The sequence below is a fragment of the Macaca fascicularis genome, chromosome 16, assembly GCF_037993035.2.
Source record: "Macaca fascicularis isolate 582-1 chromosome 16, T2T-MFA8v1.1".
Taxonomy (NCBI): Eukaryota; Metazoa; Chordata; class Mammalia; order Primates; family Cercopithecidae; genus Macaca; species Macaca fascicularis.
The window spans coordinates 65,892,883-65,916,030 of record NC_088390.1 but is presented as its reverse complement, the minus strand read 5'-3'; the positions used below and the strand labels follow the sequence as shown (position 1 = coordinate 65,916,030).

The 23,148-nt window shown below is 49.8% G+C and overlaps 2 protein-coding genes across 13 annotated transcripts in view; one reads left to right on the top strand and one right to left on the bottom strand.

The window, feature by feature from the left end:
- The window catches only part of EFTUD2 (elongation factor Tu GTP binding domain containing 2), a 43,099-nt gene extending 38,713 nt beyond the window's left edge, over positions 1-4,386 (top strand). For all 8 annotated transcript variants that reach the window (XM_045374659.2, XM_005584446.4, XM_074019893.1 and 5 more), the window contains 8 exons: positions 300-386; positions 623-749; positions 949-1,036; positions 1,657-1,775; positions 1,902-1,996; positions 2,733-2,886; positions 3,476-3,583; positions 3,924-4,386. In XM_045374659.2, coding sequence (XP_045230594.1) covers positions 300-386; positions 623-749; positions 949-1,036; positions 1,657-1,775; positions 1,902-1,996; positions 2,733-2,886; positions 3,476-3,583; positions 3,924-4,019 — 874 coding nt within the window. In that variant the 3' untranslated portion in view covers positions 4,020-4,386. The remainder of the gene's footprint in view (positions 1-299; positions 387-622; positions 750-948; positions 1,037-1,656; positions 1,776-1,901; positions 1,997-2,732; positions 2,887-3,475; positions 3,584-3,923) is intronic.
- Positions 4,387-4,823: 437 nt separating this feature from the next.
- HIGD1B (HIG1 hypoxia inducible domain family member 1B) lies at positions 4,824-10,873 on the bottom strand. Of its 5 annotated transcripts, none has more exons than XM_045374664.3 (4): positions 10,763-10,873; positions 7,382-7,532; positions 6,251-6,385; positions 4,824-4,968 (listed from the first exon to the last, which is right to left on the bottom strand). In XM_045374664.3, exons 2-4 carry the CDS (start codon positions 7,479-7,481, stop codon positions 4,904-4,906), a joined length of 300 nt encoding a protein of 99 aa, XP_045230599.2. In that variant the 5' UTR covers positions 7,482-7,532; positions 10,763-10,873; the 3' UTR covers positions 4,824-4,903. The 5 variants fall into 5 exon arrangements, with proteins under 5 accessions (XP_045230599.2, XP_005584509.3, XP_005584508.3 ...); XM_005584452.4 differs by lacking the exon at positions 10,763-10,873 and adding an exon at positions 9,230-9,327 and having other exon boundaries at positions 7,382-7,574; XM_005584451.4 differs by lacking the exon at positions 10,763-10,873 and adding an exon at positions 9,230-9,327.
- Positions 10,874-23,148: the final 12,275 nt, after the last annotated feature.

The following is a 23,148-nucleotide window of genomic DNA, read 5'->3' as shown; positions in this document are numbered from 1 at the left end:
GGCGTGAGCCACTACGCCCAGCTGTTTGTTTTTAAGAGGCAGTGTGTTGCTGTATCACCCAGATTGGAGTGCTGTGGTGTGAGCCATAGCTCACTGCAGCCTCAAATTCCTGGGTTTAAGTGATCCTCCTGCCTTGGCCTCCCAAAGTGCTGGGATTATAGGTCTGAGCCACCACACTTGGCCCCCGTGGCTTTCACTGATATTACTTCCTCAACTGTCCATCTTGTTACCCTTTTCTTAGGAATGCCTCTTCTGCTGTTCTGTTAGCCGTCCTTACCACCCATTTCCATTCTGACCAGGAACAAGATCACCATGATTGCTGAGCCTCTTGAGAAGGGCCTGGCAGAGGACATAGAGAATGAGGTGGTCCAGATTACATGGAACAGGTGAGAGGAGGGCTCTGACACCAGGATCGAAAGGAGGCGGGGATGCCGCAGCTTACCTGCCGGGTCTCTAAGAACACACATCTTTCTGGGAAGCATTTATGTCTTTGCCGTTGCTCTTGTTCTGGGCACAGTGGGTAGGATGAGGTGACTGTCTTCCAGGAAGGGAGGGTCTATGGCTCCAGGACCAGCAATCACAGAGCTGGCCGACAGCTCCATTGTCCCCCTCCTTTCCCCAGGAAGAAGCTGGGAGAGTTCTTCCAGACCAAGTACGATTGGGATCTACTAGCTGCCCGTTCCATCTGGGCTTTTGGCCCTGATGCGACTGGCCCCAACATTCTGGTGGATGATACTCTGCCCTCTGAGGTACAGCAGAACTGATGGGAACCGGGTGGCAGTCTCTTACCTCTGGAGTGGAAGAAACTACAAAATGTTCTTTTCCCAAAAGTATCTTGTGTCCTCTGATGAAGGACAGTATCCCCTTACAGGCACATCTATCTTCTCCCTCTAAACGCTTCAGCTGTTGTCAGGGTGACTGCTAAGGAGGCCTCATGTTTCTCTGTAGGTGGACAAGGCTCTTCTTGGCTCAGTGAAGGACAGCATCGTTCAAGGTTTCCAGTGGGGAACAAGGGAGGGCCCCCTCTGTGATGAATGTAAGTCCACCAGCACTCCCCCACCCCAGTCCTCGAGGGTCCTTGCAGCCAGGCATATGAGTGGGATGGGCTCACCATCTTTAGGACCCGGCAGGAGAAGCAGCTTGGGGTACACAGGACCATCCCGTGTCCTGGGCCAGCTTCTTCCCTTCTTCCTTATCCTGGTGGTGTAGCCTGGAAATTTAAGTCATTTCTAAACTGTCATTTGCTCCTCATTTCTGAGAAGGGTTTGGCCTTGGACATATTTGAGAAGAGATACCAAGAGGATGATGAAATTGGAGTGGTTAATAGACCTTGATTGGGCTTCGTGCACCAAATGTACAATTCTGGAATTCTACATCCACAAAAATGTAAATATGTGCAGAAGAAAGAAATAAACTTCTAGGAAAGCTCTATGTCTGAGCATGGCCTGAAGCAAACACTAAGAACCTATGCTTAACTTCTGACCTCTGCCATGGGCCTTGCTTATTCAGTTAGAACGCCCACCTCCCATGTGATTTTTGTATCATGTCTTTCATGACTGCAAGACAGCTGCAGTGTTGCAGGAGACTGCTGCTCCACCATGGCCCCATGACAGGCCCAGAACCTCTCCCCAGTCACTGCCTCCACCTCCTTTACAGTGATTCGGAACGTCAAGTTTAAGATCCTGGATGCAGTGGTTGCCCAGGAGCCCCTACACCGGGGCGGGGGCCAGATCATCCCCACAGCCAGGCGAGTCGTCTACTCTGCCTTCCTCATGGTAAGAGAATGGGGCTGTAGGAGACCATCTGCTTCGCTGGACTGTGGACTAAGTGAAGGAGCAAGTGGGACTATAGGCCCTCAGCCTTCCCTAAGCTGAGGGACCTTTCTTCTTGCTCTGCTGCAGGCTACTCCTCGTCTGATGGAGCCTTACTACTTTGTAGAGGTCCAGGCCCCTGCAGATTGCGTCTCTGCAGTTTATACTGTCCTGGCCAGGCGCAGGTGAGCAGCCCCAGCCCCAGGCATATTAGGAAGAGTGCTGAGAGCAAGAGCAGAACAAGAGTCACCTCGGCTCCTGCAGGGAGGAGAGGTTGGCCTCCCCTACCCTCCTCACTCTGGAAACCCTGTGAGCTGATTTTCCAGAAAGAAGTAGGAACAGAGGGAGGCAAGCCCCAGCTTTTCTGCAGATTAAAATTTGACATTTCTCCATCCTGGCTAACAAGGTGAAACCCCGTCTCTACTAAAAATACAAAAAATTAGCCGGGTGTGGTAGCAGGCACCTGTAGTCCCAGCTACTCAGGAGGCTGAGGCAGGAGAATGGCGTGAACCCAGGAGGCGGAGCTTGCAGTGAGCCAAGATGGCACCACTGCACTCTAGCCTGGGTGAAGTATGAGACTCCATATCAAAAAAAAAAAAAATAGACATTTCTTTGGGATCCCCTCCTCACAGAGCTGTTGGAGGAAGTGCTGAGGCAAGTCGATGGAAATGTCTTTGGGCTCTTGTCCCATCGCCGTCCCACTCCTGTCCTCTGCTCAGAGATTGCTGCCACTTTGACTTCCACAGGGAATTATACTGAGAGCCCTGAGCCTTTTCTGCTTTCTGTAGAACATTCTTGGTTACTCTTTTTTTGATGGTAACTCTGGGGTGGAATGCATTTGGGAACAGCAAATGCTGGATTGCTTCTTGGCTTTTGGCCTGTGTGTGGCTAGAGACTCAGCCTTTGTTTTTCCTCTCTCAGGGGTCACGTGACTCAGGATGCACCCATCCCAGGCTCCCCTCTGTACACCATCAAAGCTTTTATCCCAGCCATCGACTCTTTTGGCTTTGAGACTGATCTTCGGACTCACACCCAGGGACAAGCCTTTTCTCTGTCTGTCTTCCACCATTGGCAGGTGAGAAAACAATGCAAGCTGGCGGATTTGGCTTCCCACCTCTGCAAGCCTCATCCCCTCTGTCCTGATCCCTCTCCAAGCCTTAAGTGAGGTGTACAGCATCCTAGAGAAGAGTCCTCTTCTGGGTTGCATGTATTCAGGGCAACTTGAATCTGTGTCTCTCAGTTTAAAATAAAAAAGAATAGAAATAATAGGGCCGGCTGTGGTGGCTCACACCTATAATCCCAGCACTTTGGGAAGCCGAGGCGGGCAGGTCACCTGAGGTCAGGAGTTCAAGACCAGCTTGACCAACATGGAGAAACTCCATCTCTACTAAAAATACAAAATTAGCCGGGTGTGGTGGCGCATGCCTGTAATCCCAGCTGCTTGGAAGGCTGAGGCAGGAGAATCACTTGAACCCGGGAGGTGGAGGTTGCAGTGAGCCGAGATCATGCCATTGTACTCCAGTCTGGGAGACAAGCGAAACTCTGTCTCAAAAAAATAATAATAATAAGTAATAAATTTTAAAATAAATAAGAAGAGTCCTGCTTCTGGGCCTGAATCTTCTGGGAATTCTGCCTGGGCCATCTGAAATTCCTTTGCCTTTTAGATTGTGCCTGGTGATCCTCTGGACAAGAGCATTGTCATCCGCCCCTTGGAGCCACAGCCGGCTCCTCATCTGGCCCGGGAATTCATGATCAAAACCCGCCGTAGGAAGGTATGTCTCCCTTGGGCCTGTTGCCATCCCTTAACCTCCTAGGACTCTCAGAAGCAGGATCTCCCTCTCTTTCTTTTGGCCCCTTTTCCTAAGGGACACTTTTCCAGTGTAGAGATATGATCTGTATACTCCTTAGACAACCAAACCTGGACCCCAGTCTCATTGGGAAAGGAGAGCCTTATCCTCCCATGTGATAGTACCCTAAAGGCAGGACTCCTGAAACACCACCACCTACATTCCAGCCACCACTAGCCTCCCCACTGAGCACAGGTCTTGGTTGGTCTCCTCGCTCAGTCTGCGACCACCTCAGGCTTTCTTGTATTTGCCCCATTCCCTGCAGGGCCTCAGTGAAGATGTGAGCATCAGCAAATTCTTCGATGATCCTATGTTGCTGGAGCTTGCCAAACAGGATGTTGTGCTCAATTACCCCATGTGAGTGCACGGACTCCTGGGAGCTCCTGCTCCCTACAGTGGGCTGCAACTCCTGTACTTGAAGCTGAGACCTCGTATGATGTTGACGTGGCCTTGGTGTTGTCAGAGTGTCTGGAAGCTGCTGCTGCCATCTTGAACAACTCACCAACCTCCAACCCAGAGCCCCAGTGAGAGAGGAGCATTTGGCCTCCTGCTTCCTTCTGTGGCCTCTGCCAGGCTCCTTTTCCAAGGGAAAGAGAGGAGCTTGGGCTCACAGAAAGAGAAAGGGATGAAACCCCAAGGGGCCCTATCTTTGGGATTTACATGGAATTTTATTTTCTACAAGTTTGACCTTAGCCGTGGTTTGCAAGTGAACAGAACATTCTGACCTCTGTCTTGCTCTGCTTCTTTCATCCCCGTCTCCCCTGCCCCTTCTGGTGCTGGTGCTTACATTCTGAATATATGTCATCTCCCAAGAGGCTTCACTGCCTCTGCTTCCAGCTGCATCCTCCTTCCTGCCTGGGTCCCCAGGGAAGCTGCCTGCCTTTTAATTCAGTGTTCCCATGAGCACCAAGGCCCCATTATTGCCCCCCTTGCTCCCACTCCGTGCTGCTTCTGGGTGGGACCTAAGATGGCTTGGGAGTTGTTGGGTTCTTGGGATCAGAGGTCTACCCCACCACCTCCTCAGGAAACTACTGCCTCCCCTAAGAATCTCCCTTGCCCTGGAGTAGGGGGCCAGAGCCCTTTGATTTCCAGACACTCCAGGTCCTCTCCCCAGCCACTGCCAATCCTTTACTCTATTCTCCCCCAGTGAAAAAGAGTCAGTTGATTTTCCTCAAAGCTACTTTATTAGGAATGTACTAGGGATTGATTTAGGGGAGTCGGACGGCCCCGGCTCCTATAGGAGTCCTACTTCTCTCCAGTATCCTGTGCCATCCTCTTGATGTAATCACTGTACATTGTGTACACAGCACCTGTGTGAGGGAAAAGAAATAGTGCCCCTTGGCATCAAACCCTTTACCCGTCCTCTGGCTCTCTCAGGTGTCCCAGGGGTTCACCTCTAGCTACTCCCTTGAGAGTCCAGCTTCCTGCTCATCTTTCTGCCCCAGGTCCCAACAGCTGCTCCAAGCATCTGACCACACAGCCTGGGGAAACCACCCATCTGACAGTTCACAAAACACTTTCACATGTATTGTGTATCTGAGAAACCTTACAGCAGTCTGCGAGGTAGGCAAGCCAGGGGTGGTTATTGTCGTATTACACATCAGGAAACAGGCTCAGTGGGAAAGATTTGTCCACTGTCACACAGGTAGCAAGTGGCTGGCTGCTTTTTAATGTCAAGAGGAAGAGAAATTCAGCATATGTCCTGTTGCATGGTTTTTCTCACCCCTAGGGCAAACTGTCATGAGACACTGTGCACTGTCCTCACAGGCCTGGGACAGGAGCCTAAACAGGGAAAATGGCTCAGTATAGGGGCTTCACCAAGGACGTGATGTGGATCCCAGAACAGGAACCTAAGTCACAGTCCTTTTTTTTAATTTATTTTTTTAATTTTTTTTTTTTTTTTTTTTTTTTTTTTGAGGCGGAGTTTCGCTCTGTCTCCCAGGCTGGAGTGCAGTGGCCGGATCTCAGCTCACTGCAAGCTCTGCCTCCCAGGTTTACGCCATTCTCCTGCCTCAGCCTCCCGAGTAGCTGGGACTACAGGCGCCCGCCACCTCGCCCGGCTAGTTTTTTTTGTATTTTTTAGTAGAGACGGGGTTTCACCATGTTAGCCAGGATGGTCTCGATCTCCTGACCTCGTGATCCGCCCGTCTCGGCCTCCCAAAGTGCTGGGATTACAGGCTTGAGCCACCGCGCCCGGCCTATTTTTTAAATTTTTGAGACAGACTCTCACTCTTGTCACCCAGGCTGGAGTGCAGTGGTGGATCTCTGCCCACTGCAGCCTCCACCTCCCAGGTTCAAGCAATTCTCCTGTCTCAGCCTCCCGAGTAGCTGGGACTACAGGCGTCTGCCACTAACACGCCCAGCTGATTGTATTTTTAGTAGAGACCGGGTTTCACCATGTTGGCCAGGATGGTCTCGATCTCCAGACCTCATGATCTGCCCACCTCAGCCTCCCAAAGTGTTGGGATTACAGGCATGAACCTCCACACGCAGCCAAGTCACAGTCCCTTTAACTGTTGGGACTTAAAGACCTACAGACTCTGCGTAATTGGTTTTGCCCTCATTCTCCTGCGACCCCACAAAGCCACTCACCTAGCATGATTGCACCCACTGCACAGGCCTGCGCTGCCACTCGGGTGTGAATCAGGTGTATGGACATCTTGGTGGAACCACGAGACCTCAGCCGGTAAATCCGGTATGCTGCTACCACCAAGCAGCCTCCTAAGCCTGTGGGCAGAGAACACAGCCCCTGGGCCATGGCCACAATGCACAGCACTCCCCTGATGAGACATGCCAGGCAGGCTGGGCACCTGGATAAACAGCTGCTTTTATGCAGCATCTGGTGGTTGGGGTTGCGGGGGACCTAGGGGGATCATTAGAATATTGAGTCATTGCCAGGGTGTGGTGGCTCATGCCTATAATCCCAGCACTTTTTTGAGACCAAGGCAGACAGATCACCTGAGGTTGGGAGTTAGAGACCAACCTGACCAACATGGAGAAACCCGGTCTCTACCAAAAATACAAAATTAGCCGGGCGTAGTGGTGCATGCCTGTAAATCCCAGCTACTCAGGAGGCTGATGCAGGAGAATCACTTGAACCCAGGAGGCGGAGGTTGTGGCGAGCTGAGATTGTGCCATTGCACTCCAGCTGGGGCAACAAGAGTGAAACTCCGTCTCAAAAAAAATAATAATATTGAGTTGTTGCCCTTCAATGGCGTTCTCAAAGTGGCTGCCTCCCTCCAGTGACACCCCTCCCCCAAATACAAATAGCTGATCACCACCAGTGACGCCCCTCCCCCGAATACAAATAGCTGATCACCACGACATAGCCCCTGCCCACCAATTTGCTCCGCCCTGGGCCCTTCTCCAGCCACACTGCTGGCTCCCACCTCCTGGTACAGCTGTTTTCCTACTCTACCAGGTCCGTCAGGAAGGAAGCCCTGGGGGACCCCAAGGTGTTTCTCTGACCCTTCTCACTTTGTTGTTGGTGCTCCAGGTTCCTTGTATCCCATGTGCTCGGTTGGCCGCCACCTCCACCCGTCCAGACGTCCTCATTTTATTGTAAGGGTTTGCCCCTTGGCACCTTTGCTGTTGGTTCCCTTGTTCCGTGAGTAGGACCATTTGAGTTTTCTGACCTCTGCTTCATTCTCTTTGGAGGGTACCAGGAGACATGACTGCTCAGAGAAGGCCTCCTACTTGCACCCCATTCCTTTCTTCACTTACCTATAGGCACCAGGGGAGATTCCCGAGTCTTCCTCAGGAGCTTCTCAGACACACTGTCTTTGTCGTCAGGTGGTACCCACCAGCGTCTGTTAGCAGACATAATCCTGGACCTGGATGTAAGCAGCTGGGACTCCTAGGCTGCAGCCCAGTCCTAGAGAGAGGCACTCCACAATCAGAACTCTGATTCCTCAGTCTAGAGAGGAAAGGAAGGTTACCTGCTAAGACCCTCTCTCACCATGCCCTAACACAGCCTCTGCTTGAAAACATGTCCCTCCCAGGTATCCCATCTCAGATGGTCGGGCCACTAGTGCCATTTCTCCATCTCCATTTCCTACCATCTGTCTCTTCCCCAGCTCGTTCTGACTTCACTGTTTCCTCAGCTTCCCCTTCCCCCATCTGCATCCCTATGGGTGTGATCCTTGGGCCAAGGAAAACAGCTGGAAAAATCCACAGATGGCGGTGGGAGAAACAGTCCTTGAGTGTTGCGGCCCCCGCTGGCCTTTGGTCTGTGATGGTTGCTCCTGTGGGAGCTACAGAGCAGGATCTGGCCCCAGGGAGCCAGAACCATCCTAGACCAGATAGTATCACAGCATTGGTTACTAAATTGCCAGAGATTATAATGATCGGACATTGATTTGCATGTAATTTAGAATATATTTTGCACATGGTACTAAAGGAACACATTCTGGTTCCTGAGCTCCTCCCGTTTTTCCAGGTCCATCTCTTTCCAAACAGGTTCTTCACAATTACCAACTGGCTACCTTCATCCCTGGGCTGGAAACAGGGGTTCTGCCAATGGGATGCCTTCTGTTTTTTTTTTTTTTTTTTTTTTTGAGACGGAGTCTCGCTCTGTAGCCCCAGCTGGAGTAGCCATCTCGGCTCACTGCAACCTCCACCTCCCTGTTCAAGCAATTCCACCTCAGCCTCCTAAGTAGCTGGGATTACAGGTGTGCACCATGCCCAGGTAATTTTGTGTATTTTTTTAGTAGAGACGGGGTCTCACGCTGTTAGCCAGGCTGGTCTTGAACTCCAGACCTCTTGATCCACCCACCTTGGCCTCCCAAAGTGCTGGGATTACAGGTATGAGCCACCATGCCCTGTCCAATGGGATGCCTTCTAAGCCTAACCATAGGACAAACTTTCTTTTCTTTTTTTCTTTTTTTTTTTTTTTTTTTTTTTTTGAGACAGAGTCTTGCTCTGTCGCCCAGGCTGGAGTGCAGTGGCCGGATCTCAGCTCACTGCAAGGTCCGCCTCCCGGGTTCACGCCATTCTCCTGCCTCAGCCTCCCAAGTAGCTGGGACTACAGGCGCCCGCCACCTCGCCCGGCTAGTGTTTTGTATTTTTTTTTTAGTAGAGACGGGGTTTCACCAGGTTAGCCAGGATGGTCTCAATCTCCTGACCTTGCGATCCGCCCATCTCGGCCTCCCAAACTGCTGGGATTACAGGCTTGAGCCACCGCGCCCGGCCTTTTTCTTTTTTTTCTTTTTTTTGAGGCAGGATCTCACTTTGTCACTCAGGCTAGTGTGCAGTGGCAATCACTGCAAACTTGACCCTCCAGACTCAAGCAGTGCTTCCACCTCAGTGTCTCAAGTAGCTGGAACTACAGGTGCATGCTACCATGCCCAACTAATTTTTGTATTTTTTATAGAGACAGTTTTGCCATGTCGCCCAGCCAGTCTTGAACTCCTGAGCTCAGATGATCTGCCCACCACGGCCTCCCAAAGTGCTGGGATTACAGGCATGAACCACTGTACCTGCCCTTGAGTCAGCTTCTATCCTAGTTATCCCTCCTTTCCTGGAGGAGCAAGGACTGGTGGCCCCCCAGGTCATTGGCATGCTGGTGCTTACCCTAGGAGATGGCTAGAACGAGGAGCGCGAGCGGCCAGGCCACGGCTCAGCATCTGCTGTTTTGAACCGGCCAAAAGCTGAGATGGAGCTGCCACTATGGGGTCAGGGAAGCAGTGACTTGGGCTTTATGAAGACTTTGAAGTCAGGGATGGAGAGGGGAGGGGAAAGGACAGGGGATTGGTCTTAACCCCCAGTTCGCTGAGTCCCAAGTCAGAGCTCCAGGCACTGCAAAGTAAGGAAAGACCAAATGGAGGGGGGCCCCTAACTAATTCCCATGGAATTAAGTGTCTGGATCAGAGAGAGGCTTGATGTGGAGAATGGAGATACAGGAACAAGGATGAGCAGAAAGCCTGGGTCCCCCAAGTTACACTCCTTCGGATACTCTTATGAACAATGTTGGATGTGAATAAAATACCCTAGTTGTGAGAGACAGGCTCTCTGGGCTGTCTTTTAGTTTGGGAATTTTTTTTTTTTTTTCCAAGACGGAGTCTTGCTCTGTCACCCAGGCTGGAGTGCAGTGGCAAAATCTCAGCTCACTGCAACCTCCACCTCCTGGGTTCAAGCGATTCTCCTGCCTCAGCCTCCTGAGTAGCTGGGATTACAGGTGCACACCACCATACCCAGCTAATTTTTTTATTTTTAGTAGAGGTGGCGTTTCACCATGTTGACCGGGCTGGTCTCGAAATCCTGACCTCATGATCCACCCGCCTCACCTTCCAAAGTGCTGGGATTACAAGCATGAGCCACCACACCCAGCCAGTTTTTGGTGTTTTTTGTTTTGTTTTGTTTTTGAGATGGGGTCTCCCTCTGTCACCTAGGTTGTGTGATCTTGGCTCACTGCAGCCTCAAACTCCTAGGCTCAAGCAACCCTCCCAACTCAGCCTCCTAATTAGCTGGGACCACAGGCACATACCACCGCACTTGGCTCATTTTTATATTTTTGGTAGAGACAGAGTTTCACCATGTTACCCTGGCTGGTCTCAGAACTGACCTCCCAAAGTGCTGGGATTACAGATGGAAGCTACGAGGCCCAGCTTCCAGAACTCTTTATACTACCTATGAGGTGATGCTCACTCAGGTTGCAGGGATAACAGTGACCAGGATTGGGGCTCTTCTGTACTCAGTATATTTCTTTTCTTTTTTTTTTTTTTTTTTTTTTGAGACAGAGTTTCACTCTTGTTGCCTAGGCTGGAGTGCAAATAGCACGATCTCAGCTTACTGCAATCTCCACCTCCCGGGTTCAAGTGATTCTCCTGCTTCAGCCTCCCAAGTAGCTGGGATTACAGGCGCCTGCCACCACGCCCAGCTAATTTTTGTGTTTTTAATAGAGATGGGGTTTGGCCAGGCTGGTCTCGAACTCCTGACCTCAGCTGATCCACCCACCTCGGCCTCCCAAAGTGCTGGGATTACAGGCATGACCCCCACCGTGCCTAGCCCTGTACTCAGCATATTTCAAAACTCTCAGCTATTCTATATGGTAAATAGCAGTTTGTTCACAAAGGAATGGAGCTTCAGAGAGGCTTAATAACTTACCTGAAGATACACAGCTAGTACATGGCAGTTTTGTCATCTGAACCCAGGTCAGGCTGGCTCCAGTGTTTACACTCCTGACTGCAATGCTAACCTCCAGGGGGCTGGTTAAACGGAAACCCTTTCCAGATGAATACTGAAACTTAGGAATGCTAGTATATCCTGGCACTCTTGTTTAGGAAAAGAAAAAGTACGTGCTAAGCAAATGGAAGAAGATAGGGTGTGCTAGGGAGATCCCACTCCATCCCAGGCCTTTGTTCCTTCCCTAGATTACTCAGCCCTGTGTGTTTATCCTAAAGGGGCTTTGCAGCACTGGAAATTTGTTCAGCAGCTGATGTCCTTTTTTCTCCCCAGCATTCACTGCTCTAGGCAGAGACCCAGGGTCACAGCAACTCCCCAGGGCCTTCACATGTCCCCAGTGTCCATGGGAACTCTCCTCCCAGCCTTTCACACACACCCTCCTGTGCTGCCTCTCCAGGTTCCAGAAGTGGCTTGAATTCTCAGGAGATGGACGGTATATTCCCTTACTGGTCTAGGTCAGAAGAAGGGGGATGAAAATGTCCGGATAAGACAGGGCAGGAAACAGGATCAACTCCAAGTCCTTTGAAGAACAGGAACCAAACCATGGATAGTGAAGTTCAGCTTCTCCCTACTGAAATCATGGTGATGTTCCTACAGCATCTCAGCCCAGAGCTGAGAAATAATAATAATTGCTATGATTTACTGAGCACCTTCTCTGGGCCAAGCAGTGTGCTAATTGCTTTGTTTTTGTTTTGTTTTGCTTTGAGACAGTCTCACTTTGTCACCCAGGCTGGAGTGCGGTGGTAATCATAGCACACTGCAGCCTCAAACTCCTGGGCTCAAGGGATCCTCCAGCCTCAGCTTCCTGAGTAGCTGGGATTACAGGTGCATGCCACCATGCCTGGCTAATTTTTGTATTTTTAGTAAAGATGGGGTTTCACCCTGTTGGCTAGGCTGGTGTCGAACTCCTGGCCTCAAAGTGATCCACCTACCTCGGCCTCCCAAAGTGCTGGGATTATAGGCGTGAGCCACCATGCCTGGCCTCCTTTGTGTAGATTAATCCTCACAATAGGAATGAGGTAGGTACTATTATTATCCCCATTTCACAGACAAAAAACTGGGGCTCCATTAAGCGTTTTGCCCAACAGTAAGTGATAGAAAAAAGGCCAGATTTCTAACTCACTTCTCAGGACTAACTTGAGAGAATGTAAAGTGGAGGGGAAGTCTTGAAATAGAAGAAGTAAAATTGCTTTGTATTTCAAAAACTTCTGAGAACATACAGTAACTAAAAAAAACTTCAAGGAACAGATTTTTGTAGAGTCCTGCTTTAGTAAACAGATAAGATAAAATTATGATAGCATCATTTTTGTGAACATGCCGAGACTTTAATGTTTTCCATTTATGCATTGCTACATTAGTAATTTGTTTAGTAGACCTCTTTTTCTTCCAAATCAGGTCACATCGATAGAAATTCTGATTTAGAGGGGCCTAAATCAATGATGCAGACAGACTTAGTGTAGGCCAAAGTCAGACATGGGATCAATTAGCCCACAGACCAAGCACTCTAAATATTGGGTTATGCCATTTAATCTATTAGAGTCTATGGCTTCGTTGGTAAAATCAAGGTAGCACCTGCCCATAGGATGATCGCAAGGGTTAAAAGAGAATTGTTAGAATTCTGCTAACTCGTGCTGCTCCTCTTCCTCCAGGAGCAAGTGTCAGGGAATGGGTAGCAGACTGGGGGAAAAGCAGAGAGTCCCTGACAACAGATGGCAAAGTTACCATATTCTGTGTGGTTCCGAATTCAGCACAGCCTTTCTCATTCCCTTCCCCCAGACCCCCTCCTTCTTGGGCTTGCCCACCCTAACTGGAAGCTTCAGGCTTGTTCTCCCTGTTGTGTTAAAGAGGAAAGGATGGGGGGAAGGGGGACTAAGTCTTGAAGCTCTCAACACGATCTAAGGCACAGCTATGCTATTTATAGCCCAAGGGAGCAAGTGACAGGGAGGGGAGGGATATGCAGCTTTTGCCTTGAGCTAATGGGAGCTGTGAGTGAGGGCATGATGGAGAATGAACTAGACTAGGGACAGAGGATGCTCCCAGTTGGAGTTGGAATGGGAAGACATGGGGTTGAAAGGCTGGGAGAATCAGAGGGGAGAAAACATTAGGGGATAGAGTTGTGTCTGGGGCACTGAAAGGGTAAGGAGTGGAGTAACAGGAACAGGCAGTGAAAGTTTCCAGATAATATGGCTAGGCTGAGGCCACTTTCTGGTGGAGGCAGTCTGTAACACCCCCACCCCCACCCCCACCCCCCACCCTTTTATACAGGCATTGAGTTCCAAGGACCGCTTAGCATTTGTCCAAGGACAGCTCCAAGGGCCACAGGCCTGAAGCCAGAAAGTACCTTTGGTATCCACTAATCTTTCTGAGAAGACTTCACATATTTTTTTCCGAGACAGAGTCTCACTCTGTCACCCAGGCTGGAGTGCAGTAGCGCTCATTGCAACCTCCACCTCTCGGCTTCAAGCAATTCTCCTGCCTCAACCTCCCAAGTAGCTGGGACTACCTAGCCAATTTTTGTCTTTTTGCGTAGAGATGGTCACCATGTTGGCCAGGGTGGTCTTGAACTCCTGATCTCAGGTGATCCACCCGGCTTGGCCTCACAAAGTGCTGGGATTACAGGTGCGTACCACCACACCTGGCTAATTTTTTTCTATTTTTAGTAGAGAAGGGGTTTCACTATATTGGACAGACTGGTCTTGAACTCCTGACCTCATTATCCGCCCACCTCGGCCTCCCAGAGTGCTGGGATTACAGGCGTGAGGCACTGCACCCGGCAAGAGTAATCAATAACTTCTTTAGCAATTCTTATTATCCAGCCAGTCTGGGGCAGGCAGAACTCCCTGTTCCCAACAAGCAGCACTCTCAAAACTTTTTCTGGGCCGGGCTCAGTGGCTCACGCCTGTTATCCTAGCACTTTGGGAGGCTGAGGTGGGTGGATTGCCTGAGCTCAGGAGTTCAAGACCAGCCTGGGGAACACGGTGAAACCCCATCTCTACTAAAAATACAAAAAAATTAGCCAAATATGGCAGCATGCGCCTGTAATCCCAGCTACTCAGGAGTCTGAGGCTGGAGAATCGCTTGAACCCGGGAGGCGGAGGTTGCAGTGAGCCGAGATCCGCCACTGCACTCCAGACTGGGTGACAGAGCGAGACTCCATCTCAAAAAAATTTTTTTTTTTACCTCTCTGGGCCTGTTTCCATCTTCCAAGACAGAAGAATCTGCTCTGAGTTTACCAGCCAAGTGGGGACCCTGGAAAGTGTGTAATGGAAATAGTGACACATTGCAGCCTTCAGATTGACCCTACTGTTCCCAAACCACAGAGCCTCAGGGCAACTCTCAAGTTCTCAAATTGGGTTTTGATCCTTTCCTGCCTGAGCCCCATGTGGATTAAAAGTGATGTGGTTCTCACAGCACCCAGCTGTACCACTCCCTGCCAAAGGCTGGAAATGAGACCCATTTCCCTGTTTGAAACTTACAGCTTCTTTCCCCTTCCCTCCAGCAGCGCTCTGTCTTGTTCTAGGAATGGTGAGCCTTCATTCACTTATTCACTCAGCATATACTTCCTAAGTACCTACAATTTGCTGGCCTCTGTTCTAGGAGCTGGGACACAGTGCCTCTGCCTTTGGGGAGCTCACATTGTAGCAGACACCCGGGTTTGCTCCATATCCTGGCGAATGCCTGGACCCAAGAGCCTCTAGCCTGGAATTCTGACCTCAGTTTCTCCATCAGTAATGGGATTAAAGGAAATCACTAGCTGCCAAGGTGGTAGAGGAGAGAAAGAAGTCTTGACTAGAAGACAAGAGCCTTAGGTTATATTTTCAGTTTGGGGGTTTTGGGGTTTTTTATGTTTTTTGTTTGTTTGTTTTTGAGACAGGGCCTTGCTCTGCTCTGTTGCCTAGGCTAGAGTGCAGCCCCAGGCTAGAATGCAGGTTAACTTCCTGGGCTCAAGTGATCCTCCCAAGTAGCTGGGACTACAGGTGCAGGCCACCACGCCTGTTCATTTTTACATTTTTTGTAGAGACAGGGTTTCACTACATTGCCCAGGGTGGTCTCAAACTCCTGGGCTTAAGCAATCCTCCCACTTTGGCCTCCCAAAGTGCTGAGATTATAAGCATGAGCCACCATGGCCAGCCTACTTGTTTTTTAAAGTATCTACAGGTGGCCAGGTATGGTGGCTCATGCCTATAATCCCAACACTGGGAGGCCGAGGTGGGTGGATCACCTGAGGTCAGGAGTTCGAAACCAGCCTGGCCAACGTGGCAAAATGCCATCTCTACTAAAAATACAAAATTAGTTGGCATGGTGGCGCATGCCTGTAGTATCAGCTATTCGGGAGGCTGAGGCAGGAGAATTGCTTGACCCCAGAAGGTGGAGGTTGCAGTGAGCTGAGATCACACTATTCCACTCCAGCCTGGGCAACAAGAGCAAAACTCGTCTCAAACAAACAAACAAAAAGGTGCTCTACCAGAAGAGAGAGAGCTGCAGGCTTGGTAATAAGGTAACAAATTAGAAAGTAAATGTATCACCAGGCCCAGCGGCTCAAGCCTGCCTGTAATCAATCCTAGCACTTTGGGAGGCCAAGGTGGGCGGATCACAAGGTCAGGAGATTGAGACCATTTTGGCTAACACGGTGAAACCCCGTTTCTACTAAAAATACAAAAAAATTAGCTGGGCGTGGTGGCAGGTGCCTGTAGTCCCAGCTACTCAGGAGGCTGAGGCAGGAGAATGGTGTGAACCCAGGAGGCGGAGCTTGCAGTGAGCCAAGATCATGCCACTGCACTCTAGCCTGGGCAACGGAGCCAGATTCCATCTCAAAAAAAAAAAAAAAAAGAAAGAAAGAAAGAAAAAAGAAAGTAAATGTATTGTTCCCAATCTCTAGGAAGAAAGAGTAGGCAATGCATTTTGGGAGGGGGAGACAGGAGGATTGACTGAGCTCAGAAGTTCGAGACCAGCCTGGACAACATAGGGAGACCTTGTCTCTATTAAAAATTTAAAAATTAGCCAGGCATGGTGGCGCATGCCTGTAGTTCCAGCTACTCGGAAGGCTGAAGTGGGAGGATCACTTGAGCTTGGGCGGTTGAGGCTGCGGTGAGCTGTGATCATGCTGCTGCATGTCCCTGTCTCAAAGAAAACAAAAAGAAAAAAATGTTTTAATACCATTTTGGCTCACTGCAACCTCCAACTCCCTGGTTCAAGTGATTCTTCTGCCTCAGCCTCCCGAGTAGCTGGGATTACAGGCGTGTGCCACCACGCCCGTCTAATTTTTGTATTTTTAGTAGATACAGAGTTTCACCATGTTGGCCAGGATGGTCTCGAACTTCTGACCTTGTGATTCACCTGCCTTGGCCTCCCAAAGTGCTGGGATTACAGGCGTGAGCCACTGTGCCCGGCCAAGTTTTTTTTTTTTGAGACAGAGTCTCCCTCTGTTGCCCAAGCTGGAGTATAATGATGTGATCTTGGCTCACTGCAACCAACCTCTGCCTCCCGGGTTCAAGCCATTGTCCTGCCTCAGCCTCCCGAGTAGCTGAGGCGTGCATCACCATGCCTGGCTAACTTTTTTGTATTTTTAGTAGACGGGGTTTTACTGTGTTGGCCAGGCTGGTCTTGAACTCCTGAGCTCACTTGATATACCCGCCTTGGCCTCCCAAAGTGCTGGGATTATAGGCATGAGGCACTGTGCCTGGCCTTAAAGGTTTTCTTTTTTTTTTTGAGATGGAGTCTCACGCCTGGACTAAAGGTTTTCATTTGTCTTAATATGCCACAGAAAAGCACACTATCAAAAGTGTGCAGCTCAGCCGGGTGTGGTGGCTCATGCATGTAATCCCAGCACTTTGGGAGGGGGGCAGCAGTGGGGCAGGGGGAAGATCACCTCTGGCCAACATGGTGAAACCCTGTATTTACTAAAATTACAAAAATTAGCTGGGCGTGGTGGCACACACCTGTAATCAAGCTACTCAGGAGGCTAAGACAGGAGAATCAGTTGAACTCAGGAGGTGGAGGTTGCAGTGATCCCAGGTGGAGCCACTGCACTCCAGCCTGGGTGATAGCATGAGACCCTGTCTCAAGAAAACAAACAGGCCAGGCTCAGTGGCTCACACGTGTAATCCTATCACTTTGGGAGGCCGAGGCAGGTGGATCACCTGAGGTCAGGAGTTTGAGACCATCCTGGCCAACATGGCGAAACCCCATCTCTACTAAAAATACAAAAATTAAGCCGGGCGCGGTGGCTCAAGCCTGTAATCCCAGCACTTTGGGAGGCTGAGACGGGCGGATCACAAGGTCAGGAGATCGAGACCATCCTGGCTAACACGGTGAAACCCCGTCTCTACTAAAAAATACAAAAAGCTAGCCGGGCAAGGTGGCGGGTGCCTGTAGTCCCAGCTACTCGGGAGGCTGAGGCAGGAGAATGGCGTGAACCCGGGAGGCGGAGCTTGCAGTGAGCTGAGATCCGGCCACTGCACTCCAGCCCGGGTGACAGAGCGAGACTCCGTCTCAAAAAAAAAAAAAAAAAAAAAAATTAGCTGGGTGTGGTGGTGCGCACCTGTAGTCCCCAGCTACTCAGGAGCCTGAGGCAGGAGAATCGCTTGAACCTGGGAGGCAGAGGTTGCAGTGAGCTGAGATTGCGCCATTGCACTCAAGCCTGGGCGATAGAATGAGAGTCCATCTCAAAAAAAAGAAGAAAAATAAAACAAATCAACCAAGTGTGCAGTTCAGTGTACTAATTGAACACACCTGTGTATTCAGCTCCCAGATCAAGAACAGTGAACCACCCGAAGAGTTCATCTTGCCCGCTACCCAGAAAAGCTGATGCACTGCAAACAGCAGGTTTTCCCAATAGAGAAAGAATTGAATGAATGTAGAGGTGGCTACACGAGAGACTGGAGTTTATTACTGAAATCAGTCTCTCCCAAAATTCAGAGACTAGGGTTTTTTAAGGATAATTTGACGGGCAGGGGGCTAGGGAGTGGGGAATGCTGATGGTTGGGTTGGGGATGAAATCATAGGGGGTTGAAGCTGTCTTCCATTCCTGGGTGGGATCCAGAACTAGTTGAGCCAGTTTACTGATCTGGGTGGTACCAGCTGGTGCCTCAGAATGCAGGATCTGAAAAAAATATCTCATACCAATCTCAGGATTTTTCTTTTTCCTTTCTTTTTTTTTTTTTTTGAGACAGGCTGTCACTCTGTCGCCCAGGCTGGGGTACAGTGGTGTGATCATGGCCCACTGCAGCCTCGACCTCCCTGGGCTTAGGAGATCCTCCCTGCTCTGCCTCCCAAGTATCTGGGACTACAGATGCATACCACCAAGCCCAGCTATTTTTGTATTTCTTTTGTAAAAACAGGGTTTCACCATATTGCCCAAGCTGGTATCGAACTCCTGGGCCCATGTGTTCCACTCACCCTGGCCTCTCAAAGCGTTGGGATTACATGCGTGAGTCACCATGCTGGGCAATATTGTGTTTTATAATAGTAATGTCATCCATAGGAGCAAAGGAGCAATTGGAGATGTTAGGAATCTTATGGCCTCTGGCTGCATGACTGCTGACCCCTAATTTCTAATCTTGTGGCTGATTTGCTAGTTTTACAAAGGCAGTCTGTTCCCCAGGCAAAGAGGGGATTTATTTTGGGAAGAGACTGTTATTATCTTTGTTTCCAAATTAAACTATAAAGTAAATTCCTCCCATGAACTCAGCCTATTCCCAGGAATGAACAAAGGCAGTTTGGAGTTTAAAAGTAAGATGGAGTCGGTTAGATCAGATCTCTTTCACTGTTGTAATTTTCCTGTGTCAGATTTTTCTTTCTGTTGTTTTTTGAGACAGTCTCTCTTTTTTGCCCAGGCTAGAGTACAGTGGCGAGATCTTTGCTCACTGCAACCTCTGCCTCCCGGGTTCAAGTGATTCTCATGCTAAGTAGCTGGGATTACAGGCATGTGCAACCACTCCCGGCTACTTTTATTTTATTTATATATTTATTTTAGACAGAGTCTTGCTCTGTCACTCAGGCTGGAGTGCAATGGCGCAATCTTGGCTCATGCAACCTCCACCTCCTGGGTTCAAGCAATTCTCCTGCCTCAGCTTCCTGAGTAGCTGAGATTATAGATGCCCGCCACCACGCCTGGCTAATTTTTTGTATTTTTAGTAGAGACAGGGTCTCGCCATGTTGTCCAGGCTGGTCTCGAACTCCTGACCTCAGGTGATCCACCCGCCTCAGCCTCCCAAAGTGCTGGGATTACAGGCGTGAGCCACCGCACCCAGTCTTTTTTTGTATTTTTAGTAGAGACGGGGTTTCACCATGTTGGCCAGGCTGGTCTTGAATTCCTGATCTTAGGTGATCCACCCAACTTGGCCTCCCAAAATGCTTGGGATTACAGGCGTGAGCTACTGTCCCCAGCCTGTGTCAGATTTTTCTCACTGTCATGATTTTTGCAAAGGCAATTTCAACAGAACAGGGCCAGCCCCCTTAAAACCCTGTCATGCTCCCTTCCAGTAACTATTCTGCCTGCCAGGTAACCACTATCCTTACTTCTTCTTTTTTGAGATAGAGTCTTGCTCTGTCACTCAGGCTGGAGTGCAGTGGCGGGATCTTGCCTCACTGCAACCCCTGCCTCCTGGGTTCAAGCAGTTCTCACAGGCACATGCACCACGCCTGGCTAATTTTTGTATTTTTAGTAGAGACAGAGTTTCACCATATTGGTCAGGCTGGTCTCAAACTCCTGACCTCAGGTGATCCACCTGCCTCATCCTCTCAGAGTGCTGGGATTACAGGTGTGAGCCACTGTGCCCAGCCCACTGTCCTTACTTCTTCTTCTTCTTTTTTTTTTTCTGAGACGGAGCCTTGCTCTATACCCAGCTGGAGTGCAGTGGCACAATCTCTGCTCACTGCAACCTCTGACTCCCTGGTTCAATCAATTATCCTGGCTCAGCCTCCCGAGTAGCTGGAATTACAGGCATGTGCCACCACACCCAGCTAATTTTTGTATTTTTAGTAGAGATGGGGTTTAGTGCTGGGATTACAGGTGTGAGCCACTGCATCCGGCCTATCCTTGCTGCTGCTGCTGCTTTTTTTTTTTTTTTTTAGTTTCACTCTTGTTGCCCCAAGCTGGAGTGCAATGGCACGATCTCAGCTCACTGCAACCTCTACCTACTGGGTTCAAGCAATTCTCCTGCCTCAGCCTCCTGAGTAGCTGGGATTATAGGCGTGCGCCACCACACCCAGCTGATTTTTTTTTTTTTTTTTTTTTTTTTTTTTTTTTTTGAGACGGAGTCTCGCTGTGTCGCCCAGGCTGGAGTACAGTGGCCGGATCTCAGCTCACCGCAAGCCCCACCTCCTGGGTTTACGCCATTCTCCTGCCTCAGCCTCCCGAGTAGCTGGGACTACAGGCGCCCGCCACCTCGCCCGGCTAGTTTTTTGTATTTTTTAGTAGAGACGGGGTTTCACCGGGTTAGCCAGGATGGTCTCGATCTCCTGACCTCGTGATCCGCCCGTCTTGGCCTCCCAAAGTGCTGCGATTACAGGCTTGAGCCACCGCGCCCGGCCGATTTTTTTGTATTTTAAGTAGAAATGGGTTTTCACCATGTTAGCCAGGCTGGTCTCGAACTCCTGACCTCAGGTGATCTGCTCACCTCGGCCTCCCAGAGTGCTGGGATTACAGGCATGAGCCACCGCGTCCGGCCAACTGTCCTGACTTCTTTTTTTGTTTGTTTGTTTGTTTTGTTTTGTTTTGAGACGGAGTCTCACTCTGTCGCCCAGGCTGGAGTGCAGTGGCACAATCTCAACTCACTGCAACCTCTGCCTCCCAGGTTCAAGTGATTCTCCTGCCTCAGTCTTTCGAGTAGCTTGGACTATGAGGCACCCGCTCACCATGCCCGGCTAATTTTTTTTATTTTTGATAGAGACGGGGTTTCGCCATATTAGCCAGGATGGTCTCGATCTCCTGACCTCGTGATCCGCCCACCTCAGCCTCCCAAAGTGCTGGGATTACAGGCGTGAGCCACCGTGTCCGGCTTTTTAAAATTATTTTGTTTGTTTGTTTGTTTGTTTATTTTGAGACAGAGTCTCACTCTGTTGCCCAGGCTGGAGTGCACAATCTCGGCTCACTGCAAGCTCCGCCTCCCGAGTTCATGCCATTCTCCTGCCTCAGCCTCCGGAGTAGCTGGGACTACAGGCGCCCGCCACCATGCCTGGCTAAATTTTTTTGTATTTTTAGTACAGATGGGGTTTCATTGTGTTAGCCAGGATGGTCTCTATCTCCTGACCTCATGATCCACCTGTCTTGGCCTCCCAAAGTGCTGGGATTATAGGTGTGAGCCACCGCACCCGGCCAACTGTCCTTACATCTAACTGCATGGATTAGTTTTGCCTGTTTTTTTGTTTTTGTTTTTGTTTTTAAACATGGTCTTGCTCAGTCACTCAGGCTGGAATGCAGTGGTGCAGTGGCGTGATCACAGCTCACTGCAGCCTCAACTTCCCCAGGCTCAAGTGATCCTCCCAACTCAGCCTCTGGAGTAGCTGAGACTCCAGACATGTGCCACCATGCCTGGCTAATTTTTGTATTTTTTGTAGAGGTAAGGTTTTGCCACATTGCCAAGGCTGGTCTTGAACTACTGAGCTCAAGTGATCCGCCCACCTTGGCCTGCCTAAGTGCTGGGATAACAGGCATGAGTCACTGCACCTGGCCTGTTTTGCCTGTTTTTGAACTTTTTGTAAATGGAAACTTTTGTGAGATCCATCTTGTGTGTAAATGTAGATTGTTCATATTCATTGCAGCATAATGTACTATTATGTGAACCTAACACAATTTATCTAGCTATTCTACGGTTGACAGGCATTTTGGGTAGTTTCTAGTTTTTTGGCTTATTATAAATAGTGCTGCTATGAATACTCTAGGACAAGTATTTTGGTGAACATTTGTACACATTTTTGTGGAATTGCCATAGAATTCCAAAGTCATAGTATATTCATAGGTACAGCTTTAGTAGTGTAGTGGCGGAAAGGTGTGATACCTTTCCTCATCCATCATAAGGGTCATAGCTGACACTCCTATAACAAAAGCCAGATTAATAAGAGAAGGGCATAACCAAGTTATTTAACCAAAGTTTTATGTAACACAAGAGCCTTCAGAAATGAAGACCTCAAAGGGCCAGGTGCGGTGGCTCATGCCTGTAATCCCAGCACTTTGGGAGGCCGAGGCGGATGGATCAGGAGGTCAGAAGTTCAAGACCAGCCTGGCCAACATAGTGAAAACCAGTCTCTACTAAAAATACAAAAAAAATTAGCTGGACATGGTGGCGGACACCTGTAGTCCCAGCTACTTGGGAGGCTGAGGCAGGAGAATCGCGTGAACCTGGGAGGCGGAGGTTGCAGTGAGCTGAGATTGCACTACTGCACTCCAGCCTGGGCGACAGAGTGAGACTCTGTCTCAGAAAAGAATAAAAATAGAAGACCTCAAAGGGCCGGGTGCGGTGGCTCACACCTGTAATCCCAGCACTTTGGGAGGCTGAGGCAGGCGGCTCACCTGAGGCAGGCGGATCAGGAGTTCGAGACCAGCCTGGCCAACACGGTGAAACCCCATCCCTACAAAAAATACAAAAAGTTATCCAGGCGTGGTGATGTGCTCCTGTAGTCCCAGCTGCTTGGGAGGGTGAGGCATGAGAATCAGTTAAATATGGGAGGCGGAAGTTGCAGTGAGCTGAGATCATGCCACTGCACTTCAGCCTGGGCGATGGAGAGAGACCCTGTTTCACCAAAAAAAACAAAACAAGGCCGGGCGCGGTGGCTCACGCCTGTAATCCCAGCACTTTGGGAGGCCGAGACGGGTGGATCCTGAGGTCAGGAGATCAAGACCATCCTGGCTAACACGGCGAAACCCCGTCTCTACTAAAAATACAAAAATTAGCTGGGCGCGGTGGCAGGCGCCTGTAGTCCCAGCTACATGGGAGGCTGAGGTGGGAGAATGGCGTGAACCTGGGAGGCAGAGCTTGCAGTGAGTGAGTGGAGATTGCGCCACTGCACTCCAGCGTGGGCGACAGAGCGAGATTCCATCTCAAACAAAACAAAACAAAACAAAAAAATCTCAAGACCCAAGGATAATTGTCGGCTTTTATGCTTAGGTTCAATGCAGAATGGACACGCCGTGTAGAATGTGATCAGACAAAAGGGGTATGATGTAATGTAACAGACTGAGCGGGGAACCCAACAAGGCTTGTCGGTTCAAATTCTTCTTGGCCTCCCAGTGTAACATTCCTTCCTCCAGGGTATTCCTTCCTGGTTCCTCTGGAATGAGGGTCTTCAAGGGGGAAGAGAGAGGGGGA

Bases quoted from the DNA above. Each gene is read 5' to 3' on its own strand.
- HIGD1B (XM_045374664.3), bottom strand. From the start codon at position 7,481: ATGTCTGCTAACAGACGCTGGTGGGTACCACCTGACGACAAAGACAGT. The intron at 6,386-7,381 runs GTAAGTGAAGAA...CTCTGCCCACAG, and splicing joins ATCTCCCCTGGTGCCTATAG to GCTTAGGAGGCTGCTTGGTG. The intron at 4,969-6,250 runs GTGAGTGGCTTT...TCCCTCACACAG, and splicing joins AGTGGGTGCAATCATGCTAG to GTGCTGTGTACACAATGTAC.